General features: G+C 36.2%; 1 protein-coding gene across 6 annotated transcripts in view; it reads left to right on the top strand.

Moving 5' to 3' along the window:
• Nucleotides 1-23,327, top strand: part of wscd2 (WSC domain containing 2) — a 48,328-nt gene extending 25,001 nt beyond the window's left edge. For 3 of the 6 annotated variants that reach the window (XM_084114697.1, XM_084114693.1, XM_084114692.1), the window contains 8 exons: nt 409-1,289; nt 8,219-8,333; nt 14,545-14,729; nt 15,910-16,031; nt 16,126-16,300; nt 18,022-18,186; nt 18,280-18,480; nt 21,140-23,327. In XM_084114697.1, coding sequence (XP_083970823.1) covers nt 863-1,289; nt 8,219-8,333; nt 14,545-14,729; nt 15,910-16,031; nt 16,126-16,300; nt 18,022-18,186; nt 18,280-18,480; nt 21,140-21,492 — 1,743 coding nt within the window. In that variant the 5' untranslated portion in view covers nt 409-862 and the 3' untranslated portion in view covers nt 21,493-23,327. The remainder of the gene's footprint in view (nt 1-408; nt 1,290-8,218; nt 8,334-14,544; nt 14,730-15,909; nt 16,032-16,125; nt 16,301-18,021; nt 18,187-18,279; nt 18,481-21,139) is intronic. The other 3 variants (XM_084114695.1, XM_084114696.1, XM_084114694.1) reach the window with 2 other exon arrangements.
• Nucleotides 23,328-24,311: the final 984 nt, after the last annotated feature.

Below are 24,311 nucleotides of genomic sequence, written 5' to 3'. Positions count from 1 at the left end.
GAGATCAACAGAAGAACAAATGCATTTTAAATGACTCTTTTAATGCCCTAAAGATGTTCTTTAAATCACAAGATGAACATTTGAATTATAAATATCAGCCTTGTCGTCAAACAGCCAAACAGCTTTTGGACATAATTAAGACATGACCAGTCTCTGTCTTTTTCAGTGTAGCTGTTGCGTAAATGTGTACAGGCTCTTGTTGGCACATTTCTGCTCACTGCAGAGCCGGGCACTTAAAAGTGTCTCGCTTCTGTGTTTGATGGTTTGGGTGTTCATGAATCTGCTGCATTGTGTTATTGAATTCTAGCTCTATGCCCTTAATCGCTTTCAGATATAGTGCTTTTCTTTGCTCAGAGACCTCATCAGCATTTATTTCTTTTTCAGTATCTGTCATGTTATGTTTTTCAGTCTGTGAGTGAGGACTGAGTCAGGAATGAATCAGCGCTGCTTTTGATTGACGGACAGCTTGGTGAGAAACAAGGCCTCTGGAGAGCGAGAGTCCGATAACAGGAGTGAAAGCGTCGCCACGGCAATATCATCTTTCAGTCTTCACTGCCACTCTTCTTTCACAACATGGTTCCTGCTGTAGCACCGTTCTCTTCTATCGGGGTCTCTTCGAGGACGTAGAAAGACACCGGACACACGGCATTCCTGGATACTGCCGCAGAGGAAAGCTGGGGAAGTGTCTTCAGGTCCGTAACAGATGGACAAACTGTGTTAAACATCAGTACCGTCACCTTTACAACTACTGTTTCCGAGTTAGGTAATCGTTTTAGTGGTTCAAAGGGACTCGCAGTACAATGAACGTTTTAGGAAGGTGCTGTCTCTGATTTTATATGTTTCTGTGCAACTTCAAAGGCCAATGCGTGTGGCTCGAGAGCCCATCATGGCCAGAACGCTGCTGAAGATCCACCGCTATTTCCGGCGTAAACCGGTACGCTTTTTCACCTTCATCCTCCTCTACCTCACTGCTGGCAGCCTTGTTTTTCTCCACTCCGGCTTCTCCAGCGATACTTCCACCACTAGCGCCTCTGGAAGCGGCCGTGACCCACTTATATCCGAAGGTGGGGGCGGCACAGGTGGTGGGAGCTCTACCTCTGATGGTCTGGTGCTCCTGAGGAGGGTGTTTAAGGAAACACAGAGATCCCCCCGGAGATTTGGACCACCATGGATGAAGGAAAATAGAGCACAGGATGCACCGGAGTGGGCCGGAAGAGGAGTCGATCATACCAGCAGTTGGAGCCATGGAGCCAAAGGAAGAACCACCAAAGAGATGGATGATGGGAGAGGTAGGAACATTTCCCTCACTATGGCACCAAAAATGTAACATCTGTTTTAACTTCTGAAATAGACAGACCATCCTGACCAGTTATAGTGGTAGATAATGACCTGACCTTAGAGAACAATGTATAGAAATACCTTTGGACAAACCAGTAGCAATGTATTTCTATACTAGTTCAACCTGATTAGTTCTACACTACAAAAAAATATCTTTGTCTTGTTTTCAGTAAAAATATTTCAACATCCTTAAAGGGGTCATGACATGAGAAATCAAATTTGCCTTAATCTTTTGTATACCTAATATAAAAGGTCTTTGTACCATTTAAACATCCTGCAAGTTTCATAGCTCATAACATCTTCCTTATTTTAAACAAAGTGTTTATTTAATCAAGCTCCAAAAGCGGCAAATTTTAATATCTGTGATGTCACACGGGTAAATACATTTGTATATGACTGCCCCCAGAGCAAGACATTGACGAATAATTATACATCATCGCACTATAGGCCCCGCCCACTGGCATTCAATCACTGTCTGACATGTTCGCTTTGACACGTCCATTTTAAAAAGCTAATTTGCATCTTGTACAGACTTCAGAAGGATCTCGGCGTGAGAAACAAGTTCATGACTCATTTTAATGGTGTCCTGGATCGCGTCAGAGGATTATATGTTTGTTCGGAGCATTTTGTTTTGTAAACGAGGCACAGTGTAATGGAGAGTTCGGAAAGAAACTTTTGTAGAAGGATGAAGCAGTCAGCTGTATTGGATCTGACAACATTACATCACAATGTTCATGATCAGATGTACGGCTGTGTCAGTGTCCTTATTAGCACATATATTTCATTTGAAGAAGACTTACTCATACACTGCGCTGCTTCATGTTTAGAGCACTAGAGTATATGAAATATGTGCATAAACTTGAAACACTCTTGCTCCGGTCCGTATATGAACTATATTATCCGCGTTGTGGCGTTGTTAAACTCCTTGTGGTGTTCCGTGCAGATACCGCTCTCGGCGCTCTGCGTGTTGTTTGAATTCTTCGTTAAAAGAGCTCTTTCTCATGAATAAATGCAGAGAAGCGCTCAGACATTTCTGTTTAAACAAGACTTTATATCTTATATGAATTTGTAAAAACATTTTATTAAACATCTGGAAAAAAGTAAATGTATCTTTTTGCTTAAAGGATGTTCAGATATTTATACTTGAAAACAAGACAAAAACACTGATTAATTTATATATATTGGTGCACCACCATAGCCAAGACACTCACTTGCCAATGTAGCCAAATGTCTTTCTGCTTAAGCATTTTACACACTGCTGTCAATGCTGGTCTTCTCATACACAGGATTGCCTTATTTAACAGAATACTTTAAACGTTCTCACACAGACATGACACGTGGTTGTGTGTTAAAAAAGGAAGTGATTAATGTTGCACATCTGTCATGACGCAAACCACAAAGCACAGTTCTCCTTGCAATGATAGCAACCTCAGACACTCTCAGTGGAGAAAGAGTCTTAATTCAGTGTCTTAAAGGAGAAACTTTGTAATATAAAAACACTGAGTATGTTTAAATTGCCCAATGTTGCCCTGCAAAATGACTTTACAGGGAAATCCGCTCATCCTAGGTGAGATTTCTTGTATACCATATGTTTAATTTGAAAGGGCACTGCGAATAGCATAGGGAACAGGTGTATATGCCGATATCACTTCACAGGAAGTGGTGAGTGAAATTTACCCATCAGTTATTGCACACCACCTCAGAACTTCATGAAGAAGTTCAAAAATATGATTTTTTTTTTTTTTCAGTTTTTATGCTTCTGATTGCAGTTATAAAGCACAGTGTGATTAATTAAATGTACTTAAATATATAATGAATTATTTCTTATCAAATAATTGTATCAATTATTCTTTTACACGCTCACACACGTATACACTTAAATAAAATATTAATTATGATTTATAATTATTTACATGCATATATTATATCATCGTACTAATCTGTGTGACTCAAGTGCTACAGTACATGGCATTCCAGATTAGTTTATTTTTGTCAGATGAAGTGCTCGGGGTGTAGTGAACACTGTGTGCCCTGTGAAGCAGAACGCAGCTATTGATTAGAACGAGCTGATTGGCCCTTCAAGATGCGTGTCACTGGTCAGTTGTCACAGACAGTCATGGAATGAAGGCCATGGTTGAAGCTCAGTGGAGTATGGCAAACCTCCTGTGTCTTTAAAATGCTAAGCTGGAGGAATGAGATGCCCTTTTGGTGACTGTTGAAGTAAATAATGAATGCGTGTGTATGTTTTTTCTAACGCTAGAGTAACACATTTGAGAGCTGTTGTTAGTTCATAGCCTTTGGCAGATGCTTCATCTCTCCTAAAAATCCTTTTTGCTTAACCGTAGGCACAAGTCTTAAAATCAGAGAGTGTGTGATATAATTTCTTTATTTTTTTAACTAATGGAATAAGCAGAAATATATATTTTTATAATAAAGACAAAAATGTAATTGATACATTTAATAAAACCTCATTTGAGTGATCCCAATGAAAGCATTTATGGTTATCCTAAAGAAGTTTAACACTATTCTCATTTATGGGTTAGCCTTGTGCAACTGGGAAAGCTCTGACTTTCTCAAGTCCCCAATATTCCTGTAAATAATTGTAAAGTCAGTTCATTAATCTTTGAAATAAAAGCTTCTTCTTTGAGGTGATGTGATTAAATATACATGATGTGACCTCCATCATGGTTTAGTTGGAAAGTGTGTTTGATGGTGTTTGCTGAAGGTCTTAGATGTAGAAAGCTGAAACATGTATCATTCATATCATTCCTAAATGTCCGTTCACATCAAGGACGAAAACTATAACAATAGCTATTATGACAACTACACTACTATTCTAAAGATTGGGGTTGGTAACAGGTTTTTTTTTTTTTTTTTTTTAAAGAAGCCTGACTAACCCTAGTGAAAAATCTATACCAAAATGTATTTAAAATACATTTATTTCATACTAAGTATACTACAAATTCATTAACATATTTACTGACATATCGCTTAAGAATTGCTGATATAAATATTATAATTCAACTTTATTTGGAGCACTTCTTTATTGCACAATGCACATTTATTAATATTAAGCCTAAATGTATTTTAATATCACTATTAGTAAGGATAGTATGATCTCTGTATAATATCAGTCTTTAAATGCAAGATATTCAAAGTGTACCTAAAGTATACTTGCAGTAGTTCCACTTTAGCACAATCAAATATACTTAAGTATCTCTTTAGTTGAACTTCAGCACTGTTTCCGGATAACTAAAGTGCATTAAGTACAAAATAACTAATTTCCAATTTAGCAGACTTTAAGTATATCAATTTAGTATACCAGAAGTGCAAGTGCAGGGTATGTATATTAAGTACATAAGTATGTAAATGTATTTGTAGTATACTTAGCATAAAATAAATGTATTTCAAATACATTTTTGTATATTTATTTTTCACCAGGGAAGGCTGCATTAAAACACAATACAAATACAGTAAAAACAATAATATTGGAAAATATTAGTACAAATTTAAATAACTATTTTTCTATTTTAGTATATTTTAAAATGAAATGTATTCTTGTGATGGCAAAGCTGAATTTTCAGCATCCATTACTCAAGCCTTCAGTGACACATGATCCTTCAGAAATAATTATAATATGCTGATTTGGTAAGAAATAAGAAACATTTCTTATTATCAGTGTTGAAAACATTTGTGCTGCTTAATATTTGTGTGGAAACCGTGATACATTTTTTTCAATATTCTTTGATGAATAGAAAAAAACCTGCATATTTTGGAAACAACTTAATGTATCCTTGCTGAATATAAGTGTTCATTTCTTTTTTAAAAATCTCAGTCTTTTAAACAGTAGCGTATATTAGTGTCCACACCAATGCACAATTAATTCATGAAGTAGGAAGGATTTTGATTGGCTGTCAATGTGTTTAATGTTCATCAGAAGCTGGAAACATTGCTTTGAAAATGATTCCAACAATTTTGTTCCTTTTTAGCCTTACTGTTATAGTTGTTGCATGGAAACGGCTATTATCTTGAAAATTAAAATGTTATGGTTATAGTTATAGTTCATGGTGTGCTGTGCAGTCCAAAGTAAAATCTGAAAGACTTTAGTCATGATTGGTTTAGTTTACAGGATGCATTTAGCAAGTTACTTAAATCATAGTGAACATTACACCAAGAAACAGCTTGATTGAATAGCCAATGTGGGCCTCTTTCAAATTAAACCATATTTCTCTTTGAAATATGGACTACATACAGAAAAGTCTCACCACAGTCACCTGTGCTAACTTACTGTAGTTCACACAGAACCCCACAAAAAGGCAAAAGAAAGCCAATTAGTGGATTGTGCAAGTCTCGGGTCATTACCTTTATCCATGGTGAGGTTTGAACAGATGGTTCTCAAGTGGGCCTCTATAAAAATTGTAACCCTGTAGTAAAACACTGCACGTTTCACTTTTGACAGTGCATGACTTTAGCAATCAACCTCTGATAAGTAAGCCACTTTATTATATTAATTTAATTAATTAATTTAATTTAATTAATTATTAATCTCAAAGGATGTCAAGGACAGAAACATGAGCTCAGGCCCCCAACATCCTTCACTGTAGTCTACGATATGTGTGATATCGGCACCAGATTGGGTGACAGTACGGAACAGAGGAGGAAATGCAAATGTCTTATATTAGCTCAGTTAGTACATCAGTGATCTTGTGGTCTGAACTATATCAGACACTTGCATCATTTTAAAAAGTGAAGTAAATCAGCAATTGATTTCCTCTTCTCCTAACTCTTACAGAGTCACTTTTCCACAAAAAGAGAAAAATAAAGGGAAAGGAAGAGTGAGTTTTGCACCTAGTAGTGTTTTTAAAACATGTAACACGCGTGGAAGTTAACCTTTACAACCCATTTTACTTTTTGGGTGAAACAGAACTTGATTTAAAGGAACTAGTGATGTAAAAATTTCAGTTAGGCCTATATGTGTTTAATATTTCTATAATATATTTATGTACTGTAGTCATTATATTTAGATTTTTTTTATTCACATTCACTGTTGAATCATTGAGACCATGTATTATTAAAGCGGAGGGGGTCAATTTTGGTGTCATGTTTCATTTTACTCTTCCATGTGTTGTCCCTGTCTCTACTCTGCCTCCTTCAGGACACTTTTACACTGTTTGTGACTGAAATAAGCTTTCATAATAATAATAATAATACAGAGGAAACTAGGGCAAAATTTTAATCCAGTAAATATTTTGACAGCACTAGCACTGGTCTTCCCTTCACAATTAATAATAATTATAATCTAAATTCAAAGATCACTTGTATTAGTAGCTCAAAGCTGTACAAATAAAAAGTTCCATTTATACAATAATGTCTAATAAATGAGATTAATACAATAGACAAATGCCAGAGACGAAAAAGCAAAGAAAAAGGCATGTCCTTTCTACATTAAATAGAAAATATTAACGTTTTTAAAATATAGAAGCAAGTACAAGAGTTTAGAAGTGTAAAAACAGAAAACAGTTTTAATTTTATAGGCTATGCTATTGAGGTTTATTCAAATATATTGAAGTGAAACTATTATAACTCATCCCCGTTCCCCTTTTCATTATTCTTCATATATCCAGGGCAAACGGTTCATGCAGAGAGCTCATCATGCGAGTACAGCAGAGCATCATTAACTCTGTAGTCGTGCTGCTAGTGAGAGTTTCATCCAAGCACTTAGTTGCTTCACAGAATGGCAATACAGTGTTGAGTGAATGGAGCTTAACTTGTAGATAAAGCAGATTACCGAGCTTGCCCTCTGTGCCTGCCAATACGATTAACTCACCATCATGCTCGCTGCTTTTTAGACAATTGCAATTACTATAATGTTGTACTGGTTCGTATGTGTATATGTCAGAACCCCCCTTCACCAGCTCTTCTCTGCTATTAGAAAATACATTCAATCCTAATGGGGCGAGATGAGATTACAGAGAAAGAATGGATGTCGTGCAACAGGGCATTTTCGGTCGCGTGTGTGTGTGTGTGTGTGTGTGTGTGTGTGTGTGTGTGTGTGTGTGTGTGTGTGTGTGTGTGTGTGCGTGTGTGTGTGTGTGTGTGTGTGTGTGTGTGTGTGTGTGTGTCACAAATGATGAGATTGATGGAGCAGATGATGCATCTGTGCATCAGACTGTAAATGTTTTCAGAACAAAACATCCACAACAATGTGGCCATATCCAAAGTGTAGATGTGTTTTAATGTTTTGTGTCACAAGCTGTTAATATATGGAATGGCATTTTCTGTATGGTTGCTAATCACAATATGTGATGGCAGACTGTTAGCACTTGTTAAAATGTATTTTTACATTCAATTTCAGAGGATTTATAATTTAATCTTTTACGCAAATTAAGCTCTTTATAAAGGAATGTTGATTATCCCGCTTTGACTTGTCAAAATACGCACAAATTAAAGCTACTTAATTATCACAGACTTCAATATTATGCATGTGTTAACTAGTGTGAATAATAAACCATTTAATAACTTATTCACAAAATCTTAATTAAAAGGCCTACTAAAGTTTATATTAAGAAACTTATCCAACATTATTCTCATTTATAAAAATGTTGTAATACGATTTCAGCATGTATGAAAATGCCTTTAATTAATATTCAAAATTCCCTAATCCAAAACAGTCATACAGATATGGCTGCGATTTCACTATTTGGCCACTAGATGGTGATGTGTTTCAACTTTAGTAATTATGAAATGTGCTTTACAACCTTGAATTCATTTTATGAATCAACAGGATTTACTGATCAAGAGGATTCAAATCAGCACTAATTTGTAATTTTTTAATTCTTGGTTCTGGAATTAATGATGTTTTCAATATTTTTCTCTTTAGCAAAGTACACCGGCTGCTATGTTGATGACACACAGAAACGGGCTCTTAGAGGGGTGTCCTTCTTTGACTACAAAAAAATGACCGTCTTCCGTTGCCAGGACAACTGCGCTGAGAGGTACAGTATGCCGACTGAAACTTTTTATCTCCATGTAGAAGAGTATGCGCACACATTTGCATCACAATGACACATTTCTTTTGACTTCTATAGTTTATATACTCACATAATTACATTTTCTGTGCTTTGACCTCAAAATACCATGACAGAATCCTTTCATTAAGACATTATATTGTAAGTTTATTAAGCAGTTTTCTTGATGGCCATTAGCAGATATCTGTCCCCCATAATGCAAATGATTTCAAGTTTTACTATTCTTTTAAGATAACATTTCCACACCTACACAGTACACTCCCAAACTAAACCCACACAAACAATCATGTTATCATGTACAAGTACACATACATACACATTATGAGTTATCATAAACATGTAATTGCTCTTAGTTAAAGGGATACTCCACTTTAAAATGAAAATTCTGTCATCATTTACTCACCATCATGTTGTTTCAAACCTGTATGAATTTCTTTCTTCTGCTGAACAGAAAGGAATATATTTAGAAGAATGTCAGTAACCAGACAGTTTTTGGTACCATTGACTTCCATAGTAGGAAAAAAATATACTATGGAAGTCAATGGTACCAAAAAGTGTCTGGTTACTGACATTCTTCTAAATATATTCCTTTCTGTTCAGCAGAAGAAAGAAATTCATACAGGTTTGAAACAACATGATGGTGAGTAAATGATGACAGAATTTTCATTTTAAAGTGGAGTATCCCTTTAAAGCCCCTTCAATACATGACTCATTTAATACACATTACACTAATCTAATTCCCTGAGTTATCTTGTTACTCAGCAATGAGAGAGAGTTTTCAGATATGCTGTTTCCTCTGATGATCCTCTGATAGGCACAAAGATTTGTGTTTTACCATGTACTCTCATTCATTTTCAGGATGTGTGCTCACCAGTAATTAACATTCACCCTGAAATGAACTTTCATCCTAAAATGAAAATAGTCATCATTCACTCATCCAGATGTCTTTCCAAACCTGAATTAATAATTTTTTTCTTTGGAACACAAAATGGAAAATACTGAAGAACTTTGCCAATCCCTCTTTTCTGTGGAAATACAGTGAATCAACAGTGATTCAAAAATAATGAAAAACATCATGAGAGTAAATGTGGTCAGTACTACTCATGCACTTTATTCCAGTTTTTCAGTAGCCATATGATAGCTTTATTAGAGGAACAGGTTGAATTTTAAGTCATTATTCACTTATAAATCTGATCTTTTAAATGAATTGATTGATCAGTGGTTCTCAACCTTGACCCCAAGTCCCCCCACCCCTATTGTCCAGAACAATATTCGAAAGCCCCTAGCCCTGGTTTTGCTTTCAAAGCATATTTTAATCTGTGAACACTCCTAGTTCCTGTAAATTAAAAAAAGAACTTAACTCAAAATAATTATATTTCATGACTCAAGAAGTTATGAGAGCCGAATGTTTTCAGGGATCCCACTCTTTTTTTAACCCATGAATTTATTTAATTACATTTTCAGTCGTTTTCTTATACTGGATTTTAAATAATATTTTTTCTTACAATCTACCTGATAAAATATTTTTGATCTGGCAGAAAAATTTATATTTATATTAAAAATGCCCTTGGCATTTTAATATTGTATTAATTTACATGATTTTTCCAAGTCTAGAAATCTCACTTTTAAAATTAGACTTGCTCATATATACAGGTTTTGTGGAGAGAGAGAAAAAACAGCAAATTTATTCAAAATTCCTACAGTTTTGACACAGATTTGGAACAACATTAGGGTGAGTAAATGATGATTAAATTAAATGAATTTTTATTTTTGGTTGAACTGGTAATGATGCTTTTTCTACTTTCCATCTTGTTAGCACTCTTGCTTCCTTCCTCTTTCCTCGGTTCCTCTACTACTCCTTCTGCTTCCCGATGTTTCTTAACACTGCATACCCATTAACATCACATCAGTCTGTGCCTTGGAAAGAGAGAAAGGGAGAAAAAAAAAGGCTGAGGAATTTTGGCCTCAGGACTGCTTTACAGGAAGGAATGAGAGTCAACAGAAACAGTACATCTGGTCTCAATGCTCTCTTGCGTATGAGCCAGACTCTGGAGAAAGACGGTCCTTTATGTTCTCTCCTCAGATCAAAATAGGGGCTATAAAACTGACATCATGCACAAACATCACACTCAAAAGAGCAAATGAATGGATGGACTTTGTTTTTAAGTTTATTTTGCCAGTTTTGCATGTATTTTTGTTGGAAATAAATTTCAAGAGAAGCTTTAACATTGATGAAAGTGATTGTTGATTGATCACGAGTCAAGAGGAAGTTTACTGCTGTCTCGTGGACTGAAGTTTTACCAGAACCATTGTTTTAAAGGAAGGGCTCTGTTGACAATGATTCTTTTATGTTTTTAAACTGGGGGCTCAGCTTAGGGTAGTTCTCACATTTTTTAAAAGAATAAAAAAAAAAAAAACAGCTGCATAGAGGAGGGGTCTGAAGGGTGGAGAGCACATTAAAGCGATTGTTCAATAAAAGAGCTTTTGAACCCCAGAATTTCATGTTCACAATCAATGCTTCTGTTCAGCTTACTTTTCATCTCAGCCTTGCACTTGGAAATTATACTCTGCACACAGTGCATTAGCTGTATCGAAACCTATTTCTTTTGCAAAACAGTTTGATCTGAATTTAAGGGAGGGGAACATTGCTGGGAGTTGGTCAAAGTGTCAGAATAATAGACCACATTCTTTCTTTTGTTTTCAAAGGCTACATGTACATGCATGCCCGTGTGCATCACTGAATGTATCAGTATAAAGGAAACTGTGGTGCATGTCTTACACTTCCCCTTGAAAAGCCTGTTTTTAAGTGACCTGCCCAAAGGCACAAGTGTTATTCTGTAGTTCATGAAACACCCCTTTTTGAACCTTTCAGTTAACAACTGAGATATTTATCTACTAGACGACATGCAGCATTTTTATAGAGTGTATTGTTTACGGTGAAATAATCAAATTTCTCTCTGTTTTAAGTGTTAAAAGTCAGCATAAAATTTATATTCACCCTATTCATTTTCTAAATACTTTTATAGATCTTATTTTAAACAATTCATCCGTGCATAGGGGTTATTTTAATAATTATTTTTTTGACCTATTATTAAATATTATTATGATTAAATATGATGAAATATGATGTAATATTTAATCACAATATCATAATTGGATCTTCTGGTGAAAACAACAGGCTTCTCTCTGGTGACATATGCAGAAATTCTCAAATCATTTAGTCATTTAAACCCGCCCCTCAAGTTCACGTTCATCTGCTTCCAGATTTGAGTTCAACAGCCACATCTCAAAATCCAGTAAACATGTTGCGTAACTTCCTGTCCTGTCCTACTTTCTTTTTTTTCCTTCTTTTTAAAAAAAAAATAGAATCAATTTCCATCATATGTACACCAGAATACAGAAGAAAAGATATGCCTAGTTCTGTCATGAAACTAGATGTTGCAGGCTGATGGGTACTTAAAGGAATAGTCCACTTACAAGTGGAAATTCTGTCATCATTTACTCACCCTCAAGTTGTTTCAAACCTGTATGAATTTCTTTCTTCTGCTGAACACAAAGGAATATACAAGTGGTGGACAGAATTAATGGCACCCCTGGTAAATATGATCAAAAATGGCTGTAAAAAAATAAATCTGCATTGTTTATCCTTTTGATCTTTCATTCAAAAAATTCGCAAAAATCTAACCTTTCATTGAAGTAAAAGAATTGAAAGTGGGGGGGAAATCACATTATGAAATAAATGTTTTTCTCCAAAACACGTCGGCCACAATTATTGGCACCCCTTGAATTTTTTTACGAGTAAAATATCTCTGAAGTATATTCCCATTAATATTTACCTTTTTTTAGCACACCAGGGTGACTAGGAACATGAAATTGTCCAGCTATGACTTCTTGTTTCACAGGAGTTTAAATATGAGGAAGCACAAAGACCAAATTCCCTGAATCATCCACAATGAATAAAACCAAAGAATATAGTTCTGATGTGCATCAAAAGATTGTTGAACATCACAAAATAGAAAGTGGCTGTAAGAAAATAGCTAAAGAATTGAAAATCCCCATTTTGACCATCAGGGCAATAATTAAGAAGTTATAATCAACTAAAGATGTCATGAATCTGCCAGGAAGAGGACGTGTGTCTATATTGTCTTAATGCACGGTGAGGAGGAAAGTTTGAGTGGCCAAAGACTCTCCAAGGATCACAGATGGAGAATTGCCGATATTAGTTGAGTCTTGGGGGTCAGAAAGCCTAAAAAAAATTATCAAACAACCCCTACACAACCACATGTTGTTTGGAAGGGGTTTCAAGAAAAATCCTCCTCGCTCATCCAAAAACAAACTCCAGCATATTCAGTTGTCAGACACGACTGGAACTTCAAAAGGGACCGGATTCTATGGTCAGATGAAACAAAAAAAAGGACTTTTTGGCAGAAAACCCACCAGATGTGTTTGGTGCAAACAGGGATGAAGAGTACCCCATACCTATGGTTAAATGCTGGATCTTATATGTTGTGGGCCTATTTTTTTGCTGGAGGTCCTGGACATCTTGTTCAGATACATGGTATTATGGATTCTAGCAAATATCAAAACCTGTCTGCCTCTGCTAGAATTCTTATAGTGGGCCGTGGTTGGATCTTCCATCAGGACAATGGTCCAAAACAAACATCAAAATCAACACAAAAATGGGTAACTGAGCACAAAATGAAGCTTCTGCCATGACTGGCCCAGTCCCCTAAACTGAACACTATAGAAAATGAGTGGGCTGAACTGAAGAGAAGAAGCACCAACATGAACTTGTGAATCTGAAGGATCTCTGTATGGAGGAATGGTCTCTGATCTCTTGTCAGTTATTCTCCAAACTCATCAGGCATTATAGAAGAAAACTCAGATCTGTTATCTTGGCAAAAGGAGGTTGCAAAAAGTATTTAATAACAGGGTGCCAATAATTGTGGCCAGCGTGTTTTGGAGAAAAACATTTATTTTATAATGTGATTTCCCCCCCACTTTCAATTCTTTTACTTCAATGAAAGGTTAGATTTTTGTGAATTTTTTGAATGAAAAATCAAAAGGATAAACAATGCAGATTTATTTTTTACAGCCATTTTTTATCTTATTTACCAGAGGTGCCATTAATTCTGACCACCACTGTATTTTGAAAAATGTTGGTAACCAGACAGTTGATGTAACCCCATTGACTTCAATAGCAGGAAAAAAAATACTATGGAAGTCAATGGGATCCATCAACTGTTTGGTTACCGACATTCTTCGAAATATCTTCCTTTGTGTTCAGTAGAAGAAAGAAATTCATACAGGTTTGAAACAATTTGAGGGTGAGTAAATGTTGATAGAATTTTCTATTTTTAAGTGAACTATTCCTTTAACGCTACCTGATGATATTCACAGTGTTAACTACTTGGCACAAGCTGATTGGTTTGTCACGTCTGCAGCCAATGAGCTTGCTGCTCACAACATTTAAATGGCTGGTTAGCATTCATCATAGCAGTTTACATACACACACACACACACACACACACATATATATATATATGTATATACTGTATATATATATATATGCAACAACAGCAATAATCAATAGGGCAGCAGCAATAATCAATAGGGCAGCAGCAATAATCTACAACAACAGCAATAATATACAGCAGCCGCAGCAATAATCTACAATAACAGCAATAATATACAGCAGCCGCAGCAATAATCTACAACAGCAGCAATAATATACAGCAGCTGCAGCAATAATCTACAATAACAGCAATAATATACAGCAGCTGCAGCAATAATCTACAACAACAGCAATAATATACAGCAGCCGCAGCAATAATCTACAATAACAGCAATAATATACAGCAGCCGCAGCAATAATCTACAATAACAGCAATAATATACAGCAGCTGCAGCAATAATCTACAATAACAGCAATAATATACAGCAGCTGCAGCAATAATCTACAATAACAGCAATAATATACAGCAGCCGCAGCAATAATCTACAACAGCAGCAATAATATACAGCAGCTGCAGCAATAATCTACAATAACAGCAATAATATACAGCAGCCGCAGCAATAATCTACAACAGCAGCAATAATATACAGCAGCCGCAGCAATAATGCATAATAGCAACTAAATACATAATAAAGATGTTTTTTCTTCATCCTGTGTTATTAGGGGTTATCTCTATGCGGGTCTGGAGTTTGGAGCTGAGTGCTACTGTGGCCATAAGATCCAGGCGCCCAACGTGTCAGAGAGTGAATGTAATATGGAGTGTAAAGGGGAGAAGAGTAACCTCTGTGGAGGACCTAATCGACTGTCCATCTACAGACTGGAGCTGAGCCAGGAGTCGGCCCGCCGATGTGAGCACTCTTACACACGGATACTTTTACACATCTGCATCAGCAAGCTTACATTCACACATTTGGACAGGCGCACAGATATGACAGATATGGCTCGACACACACACACAACAGCTTTTATTGATAAGACCAACTAAAACTTTCATTTGTTAACATTAATTTACTACATTAGTTGACATGAAGTAACAATGAACGATACTTCTACTGTATTTATTCACCTTAATATTAATTTCAACACTTACTAATGCATTTTTAAAATCAAGTTGTTAACATTGGTTATTGCCGAGTGAATTATAAACAATCATTGAAGAATTGTATTTTTAATAAATACAAGTAACATTAACAAAGGTTAATAAATGCTGTCAAAATATATTGCTCTAATGTTAGCAAATGATACCTTACTGTCCTGGACATTGTCTGTATTGTTAATCTTCAAGCTGTTTTAATAATCAGAGCAGGTTAGCACAGGGCAAATGACTCCCCACCATTGCTGTCTCAGTGGACTGATTTTCGTAAATGATTTCTACTCTTTGTCCTTCAGTGGTCGAGGAAAGATTATATCTCTCTGATGTATATTTGAGGTTCTCCCATTCTCATTCATTTGCATGTGTGTTTACTACAGCTTTGAAAACTAGGCTTTTCCCAGTATTGTTTAGCTGTTTCTCATGGCATCTATTTCCAGATCTTTATGGCATGATCCTCACACCCTTTCCTTTATGCATCATGTTTCATTTCAAAATATAACACTGGCAGAAACTTGTGACATTCCGTCCTGTGTGTCCTGATTAAGCACTTTTCTCATGTGACAGGATGTATGTGCGTAGGAGAGGTTATGTGATAAACAAATACAATGGTTGTGCAGGAACTTTGATCTATTAAGTTAAGAATTTCTTGGGACCACAGCGGTTTAATTAAAGACAAAGACTATTTCTAGTGCAAATAGTGTTAGATGGTATTTATACTATTTATAATGGCAGAAAGTATTCCTCATTGTATTAAAGTGCATTGCTATAAAACCTCATCAACAACCACACAGCATTGCTCTAGAAACCACCCAGAACATCCCCTAGCACCCTAGCATCCTAGCATCAGAACACCCTAGCATCAAAATACTAAAATGTAGTTGTTTTGTTGTTTTTACATAATAAAAAAAGCATGTACTTGTTTATTTTGCTCTTAGATGGAAGTGCCATCTTCAAGGGATGTTTCAAGAGGCCAGATAACGTGACCCTGGCGCTTCCTGCTAGTGCTGTTATTCAAAACATGTCAGTGGACAAGTGTGTTGACTTGTGCACAGAGAAAGTGAGTATGTATGCATGATGTGCATCTGGTGTCTCTCATACTACTGTGTTTATGCGAGTCTGTCTTAAATGATCGCTTCCTTTGTCTGGTATAGGAATTCTCTCTGGCTGCCTTGGGTGGCGAAAAATGTTACTGTGGGTTTCCCACTCCTCTCTTCACTCTGCATGAGCGTGAGGATGAGGAACTGTGTCTCCAGCGATGTGTAGGGGAAGACTTTGAGAGCTGCGGGAACAATGACTTCTTTGTAGTGTACCAGACCCAAGTGCAAGGTAACATGACCTAGTTTGGACTAAAACAGTGGGCTCACGTCAATGCACAGGCAGCAAATAAAGATTTGATAACCATACGGGTTTGACTGTTTAGGACAAGAACAAACATGTCAAGTCACAGAAGCACAACAATTACCCTTCCTGTACTGCTTTTGAGGCTTCTTATCTCTTATAAAGAAGCTGACCCTCATGTTTGCAAAATTCACACTTCTTCTTCACTTCCCCCAAGTTCGCTGTCACAGTGAGCACAAAAAAATGTGACTCCTTTATTACAGTTTGCTTTTTTTTCAAGAGTGGTTAAAGATGACGATCCCACATGTAAAAATGACATTAAATAGAATGCAGATATCTCTGAATGCATGATATATATATATATATATAATTGTATATATGTATTGAAGCAGGAACATCTCATTAAAAACTGGCATTTCCCCTCCCTCAAAGTCAACCGTGTGTGTGTGTGTTTTTTGGCCGAGTGCATGTTTGTGTTTCGGAAGAAGGCTCTGCTTGCATAGCAGAGCAGTTGCATCATTTAAGTGTTGCAAGTGTGCATTTATTGAAATTATATCATGCATATGCATATATATATATATATATATATATATATATATATATATATATATATATATATATATATATATAGAAATTATATCATGCATATGCATATATATGCATATGCATGATATAATTTCAATAAATGCACACTTGCAACACTTAAATGATGCAACTGCTCTGCTATGCAAGCAGAGCCTTCTTCCGAAACACAGAGATGTTCCTGGTTCAATAAAAGTTATAATGAGCATAATGTTAATCAACTTTATCTGTGTAAGTTTATAACCACGAAGGCAAAATGGCAACAAATATTGTCCTTGTAATATTAGATATTCCATAGATAACTTTACACAGATAAGGTTAGTAAGCTATATTATCACACTAAAATCATGTTACCACACATAATGTTTGCATTTTGTAGCTATACTTTTGAAACTGTATTTTGACATTTATAGACTGGCCCTTTTCTATAAATATTTACTATAAATTACTATAAATATTTTCCTTCTGTAAATATAATACAAATTATATGAAGTTTTAAACTACATTTTAAATATTATATAATATTATTTATAATGTTAAAGGAACACAAGCACATTATTTTAGTATGAGGGATTTGGCTTAAAATACATTAAATTAAATACTAAATTAAATACTACAATCATTGTGGGACCCTAGAATCATTCCCACCTTTCACCCCATTATCTCTGTCCCTGCTTACCAATCAAAGTAAAGTCATCTCATTTCCTCCTCAGTCTGACTGTCATCTGCTCTGTGGTTCAAATTCTGAATGGTCATCACGAACTGGTCCAAACCGAAATTGAAATCCAAGCAAGAAAACATTTGAAAAGACTGAATCAGACTGTTTTCTAGAGCAGTATCTAAGATCAACTTGTCTCACTTCATCAAAATAACAGCATATGTTTATGGTGATGTGTGCATTATAAGCGCACTGTTCATCAAACCACTCAAACCTGATAGAGACATCTTTTACAGAATGATTCTGTGATTAAAGACAATATTTTTTGTGGTTCTAATCCATATATGTTAGTTTTAAGACCATATATATGCTAATATACTTGCTTGTCAAACTATTTTAAGGAAACTTTAATGAGACTAAGGATATTTCTCACTACAATATCTCATGTTTGGTTTCTTTATCTCTACAGATAATCGCTGTATGGACCGGCGGTTTTTACCCACTCGTTCCAAGCACCTAATTGCACTAGCTAGTTTCCCAGGAGCGGGGAATACCTGGGCCCGTCACCTTATTGAACTGGCCACGGGACACTACACGGGGAGCTACTACTTTGATGGCTCACTGTACAACAAAGGTTAATTTATCTTTTAGTTCTCCATAAAGCCATTTTATTTCTCTCTTGCTTGCTCATGGTCTTTCTCTCTTGTTGAACTCTTTGAATATGCAGGATTCAAAGGGGAGAGAGATCACTGGCGCAGCGGTAGAACCATATGTATCAAGACCCACGAGAGTGGCAGGAAGGAGATTGACACCTTTGACGCTAGCATCCTTATGATCCGGAACCCTTATAAAGCACTCATGGCTGAATTTAACCGAAAGTATGGCGGCCATATTGGATTTGCCTCTCAAGCTCACTGGAGGGGGAAAGGTGAGAAATGAAAGCTAGTGATAGCTCTATTTAGTGTGCAACACAAACATCGCTACTCACATGAAGCACATAACCATGTTAACTGGCGTTATTAACTTTCTTTCCTACTGCCGCCATATTGATCATTTTCCCATTTACAGTATGTCCATGTCCTATGTGGTTTGACGTAAACATATTTGTGTGAATGGTGCAATTCTCTGAAAAGCATACAAAATACACCACATTCACAAATATTAGGTAAAATAGAACATCTTAATTAGATGGAACTGTTTTATAGATATTTTTCCACACTGAATGAAACTACAAACATATTTTAGTCAACATTTCTCTCAAGCTCATCGCTATATGATGTTTTACTAACAAAGTTCGGGAGGAGCACATCCAGATAATTAACCTAATTAACAAAAGAGGAGCAAATTCAGTAATCAGTTGACCTATCGGTAAGCCCCTCCCCTCGAACGCAGATGAGCCAATGGCAGTTGAGTATCAGTTGCACGGGGACCGGAACTCTGACATTTTTAGGTTTCAGCGCCATAGAGAAACATTGGAAGATCCGAAGCTCTCATCGGTTTGATGGTATTTATGCTACAAAAATGGTAAAAAATGTGCCTGGGGTACTGAGAGGATGGGCATGCGTATTCATGTATTGAATCACCGTACTGTGCGCGCATTCACCAGCATGTTTCAAAAGTGTGATAAGATTAGCGTGAACTGACCAATTATCTGCGCAATACGACAGAAGCCCGGTTTATTTATAATATCAATAATGTGAGCGTAGTAGCCTGGTTCCCTAAGGATTCAACCCCAATCCAAATGAAGAATGAAAATGTTTTTCTGGTTGTCATTCTCTCATTAAGTTACAATTAAAGTTAGTGAGTCCATGCTAATGTACAAACCTAAACAGCTAACTGTTCTCACGTCATGAACAGTAGGTCAAAAACACCCGAGGGCTCAAAAACAGCCATCTGCGATCGTGACGACCGTAACATGAGGCTTCTCCCGCTTGCATTGCGATCTGTAAACCCTCGCTTCCAAATGAATCTTGTTACCTATCATATTTATTTACAAATATTTTATATATCCTCCATGGCATATTTAAGTCCCACTTGAATGATCCTCGACGAAAGGTGGTCCTTCTGTGTCTAAAATTTATCAAAAACATCTTGGGACAAGGTTTTCATACTGACAGCTGTCATTGTAAGACAGTTAGCAACTCTGTTTGTTTGTCTGAGATAGCAACAGTAACTAAGGGGGGCAGGGCTTAGCGATGGGTCAATTCAACGAACAAGATAAGAGTTATATATGCACAGCAGACTTACTTCTGTTCCTTGACAGTTTTCCAGCATCCCTCCACCACCCATCTCCTCACTTCTATCTATTCCTATCCCAACCTGGGATGGGGGACCACTCTGGGTTCGGTTGAATTCCGAGCTTGGAGCCCTCCCCTTAAGACAGCACGGCAAATACGCATAAACTTTACTCTATTTATTATATGTAAGTGTGAACTCGTGAAATGAACTGTGTCTCAGTTTAGTTTGGAAGATTATCATAGGGGTAAATGATCAAAAGAACTTCTGCTTTGTTCTTGACGTTGACGCCAGTTTGAGGGTAAATCTGCTGTACTGCGGTCACAAGCATGCCTCATCAGACACAAAAGGCCATAACTGTGTTTAATGTAGTTGAGAATCTTTTCCCTTTTTAACTCTGAAACCTCCTGAAAACTTATGCTTATTTTTAGGTACATGAGTCTTTTACTAGGCACCAAATACGTTACTGGTGTTTACTTTTTTTAATGGTTAATTGTTATAACTATTTAACCAAGAAGACAAAAATGATGTTGCATTTGTTTGTGAACAGTGGTACAGTGAATAGATTGTGCAAAGTTTCCTTTACCCCACAAAGTCCATTTTTAAGCAATGTTTCCTTCTTGTTCTGCTTCTTTACAATATTTTTTTTCCCAGGAGAGAAGCTTGTGACATTTTGGTGTCTTGTTTTTTCGAAATGTGGACTTTGTCATTCTGGTTTCTGAAATTTTAATGACGTGTTTTTTAAACTCCTTTTTTTTATTTATAAAAGTGTTCCTCGGTTGTTTCACTGTTCTTGTTGACGTGCCTTTCTGATGCGTCACACTAACTGAAACGCAGAAGCATTAAAAAAAATGCTTCTTCCTTTCTTTTGTTTTACATCCTCTCTTGGGGTGGATAAACCAGGATAAACCTGATTATGATAATTTTAGTCACTTTGTGAAAAAAAGACATTAGCTAATGCTTTTCTTTCTCTCCACTGAAGATAATCATCAGAAAATGACTATTACTTGAAAACGAATAAGTTCAGAGTATGATTGACTTTTGCTTAATGTTTCATTTCAGAAAAGTGCTATCAGTGATTAAAACTATAATTATGCCGCTCCACTATTCCAGCCTTCACAAAACCATCAAGTTGGGTTTGTCGATGTATGTTACATTTGTGTGGTGCTTGTCTACAAATGTGTAAAGGTATTCTAATGAACTAAATCTTAGGCGCCATGGGACAGCATGTTACTGTAAGATGTTATATTTCAAGAAGTTAAACTCTCTCTCTCTCTCTCTCTCTCTCTCTCTCTCTCTCTCTCTCTCTCTCTCTCTCTCTCTCTCTCTCTCTCTCTCTCTCTCTCTATCAGAGTGGCCAGAGTTTGTGAAGAACTACGCTCCATGGTGGGCATCCCACACACTAGACTGGCTGAAATATGGGAAGAAAGTTCAAGTGGTGCACTTTGAGGATTTAAAACGGGACCTTTTCTCTCACTTAAAAGCCATGGTCATCTTTCTTGGCCTGGAAGTGTCAGAGGACCGCCTGCTGTGTGTGGAAGGACAGAAAGATGGGAACTTTAAACGCTCTGGGCTCAGAAAGCTGGATTATGACCCTTACACGCCTGAAATGCGTGCCACCATTGACGGGCTTATTAAGACTGTGGACACGGCACTCAGAAAGAGAAACCTGTCTGGTGTACCTGAGGAGTACATGCCCAGATGATACTCATCTTTTTTTCACACACATTTTTTCCTTTTTTTCAGCTATACACTTTATTTCCCTAGAATATAAAATTGTTTATCGTCATCCTCCATTTAGTTTGCACAAAAGTACTGCTGAAAAACTGTTCGTCCTATCATGAAGAATCTAAAGATACACTAGTAAGACATGGGCTTGTGCAACAGTTTGGCTCCGGTTAACTTGGCTTGAAGTTTAACTACCATGGATCCATCTTCTTTAGTCCAATTTAAGTGTGCCGCAACCACAAATTCAGTTTGTCATCACAGGAAATGACTTTTCATGCTTTTGATGAAAGTGTCTGTTGCCACCAAGACATCCGGGTCAACCATTTAGATGGACACATCACATCGGTGTTTCGTTGAATTTGCTTTTCCTTCCACTACTGGACTATGATACATTAAGCACTCCAGTCTCATTGGGAATATATGGACAGCGATTTAATGTTTAACATCGGAACCCCTGCTCCCTGTTTCCAAAAATATGTGGACATTGCCTTCAGATTATGATGCTTCTTAAAACCGATCAGTAGAATTGATAGATGGACAACAAAAATCCTCAAGCTATACCACGTGTATTAGATAAATGCATGGACAACTCAAAAAACATGTTGTCTGGTACCTGCCTTCAGTGATTTGCAGGCAAATTGCAGATATAGTCATTTATAGGGCTTTTGAATTAGATGCAAGCAACCAAGTTCTTCTGTTTCTGCTGTGTGTTTAGAGCACTTTTATGTTGAGATCGTTTCTTCAAATGAAATGATTTACCTTTCGATTTTCACAGAGGTTTTAAAATATATTTGCAGTGGGATATCAAAAAAACAATTCATCTTGTGGTCACAAAGTAAAAGAAATAGTGTCTTCTTGTAAATTGCTTAAAATAACACATTGTCTGACCCTTTACTCCTTTTCTCCAACACAATTATAGTAATCTATTAAAGGGATGCTGTTGTTCAACCAAAGATGAAAATTCTGTTATTTTTTTCACAGACATTGTCACTGTGGACACAGCTCTTATATGAGAAGAGTTGTGTATTGATTCTTAAAACATTTGGAACGACATGAAGGAGAGTAAATGAAGACAAATTTTTCATTTTTGGATGATCTATCCCTTTAAGCAAAACCCCTTTCTTCACCAGTTTATGTTCCGGTTTAGACTATGAGTATAGTTGCAGCCATGCATTGAATAGCTTCCCATTTTCTTTGGCACACCTGAGAAGACTCAAAAACCAAATAATTCCCAAATTAAGTCAGGTTTTGGATGCAATTGTAAACTTGTTCCCTGTAGAAATGTTCAGAATTGTTCGTTGTTTTCAGTGTTTTAATTGCAGCAGTTTTTTTTATTCAAAACAGAAAATCAACATTATAATCTATAAAATAATCTAGAATTCAGGGGTGAAAGCGAGTATGAAGCGATGTGCTAAAAAGAGACAAAGAAAGCACCTCGCGGGTAAATTACAAATAACATTCAGTATATGTAAATACACATATATATTTTTGTAATGCTCACATGGAGAATTACTTTAAAAGACAGAAAAGTATCACCTCTATTTTTGAAAAGGCTTTTAAATTTGAGCATTACATACTTTTCATTTCAAAAAGGAACAAACCTGAAGTGTCTTTCTGAATGTATTTTGTATGGAATGAATGTAAGGAATTTCTACCAAATAAGAAAACCGAGAGTGATTGCCAGCAGTGCAAAGGAAATGAAAGATTTTTATTATAATTGTAAGCTGAGAGAACTGTTGAAATGAGGAAAGACTTTGCTCTTGTTTAGTGCTTGATGCATATGTCCTGGTCAATAAATTGTAAAGCCCCAAATTCTCAGAAGCCCAACATTCATTTATAGATTTATTTAGTTCATATAAATTGTATGGAACTTCTGGAAAACATACTTTTTGGAATTCTGTTGGTTGCTAATGGTGCAAAAATTGCGTGCTTCACCTTTAAATATCTCTTTGCTGCTCAGTTTACATAGTATTTTAAATGCTGGTTGTTTTGCAACTTCATAGAGTTGGCATTCATAGGTTTTATCACTCTTTCAGGAAATTGCAAAAACAAGTTTCCTTACTCACTTACAAAATTTCATAATTTATGAAAAAAATGCATTTCATCTTTATCTTTCATCAATGTTTCAGGGCTTCCAATATACCACAAATCTGTCAGGAGATCTACTTATCTCGTGTTTCCAGGGGAAGTGTGATATAAACAGCACATGATTGGCCAATGCTCAAAGCTCATTTAGTGGTAAACTAAGTGTCTTTGTGGTAAAGTTACTGCGGTCTTTACAACTGAGATCTGACACAGCATACAGTATGAATCACTAACATACATGTACTGTCTCATATGTCATTCGTCACCTTCCTAAAATAATTGCCTAAGTCATTTTTTCAGGTTTCTCAGAAAATACAAACACGGAACCAATAATTGAATATCGTCACCTTCCTAAAATAATTGCCTAAGTCATTTTTCAGGTTTCTCAGAAAACACACAAAAAATGAAAAACAACTTCAGAGGTTCGTCCTTCTTGATGCAGCTCCCATCTTGAAAAGCTTGTAAAATTGCCTTTTAAAATTTTAAAATTGCTTGTAAAATCTTTTGACTTAGGCCAAATAAAACGGCCTAAGTCACACTCTTGACATAGGCCATTACACTACAGGGGTAGAACTGCATGATCTGTTCAACTGAGGATGTGGGGATTTTACCAGAGGTGACCAGCATCATGAGGAGATGACTTATGCAAAAAAATCATTTTTGTCAAAAAATGACTTAGGCAATTATTTTAAAGGCACAATATGTATTTTT

Source organism: Abramis brama (assembly GCF_963993115.1).
Source record: "Abramis brama genome assembly, chromosome: 5".
NCBI lineage: Eukaryota > Metazoa > Chordata > Actinopteri > Cypriniformes > Leuciscidae > Abramis > Abramis brama.
This window is presented reverse-complemented; position numbering and strand designations above follow the sequence as displayed.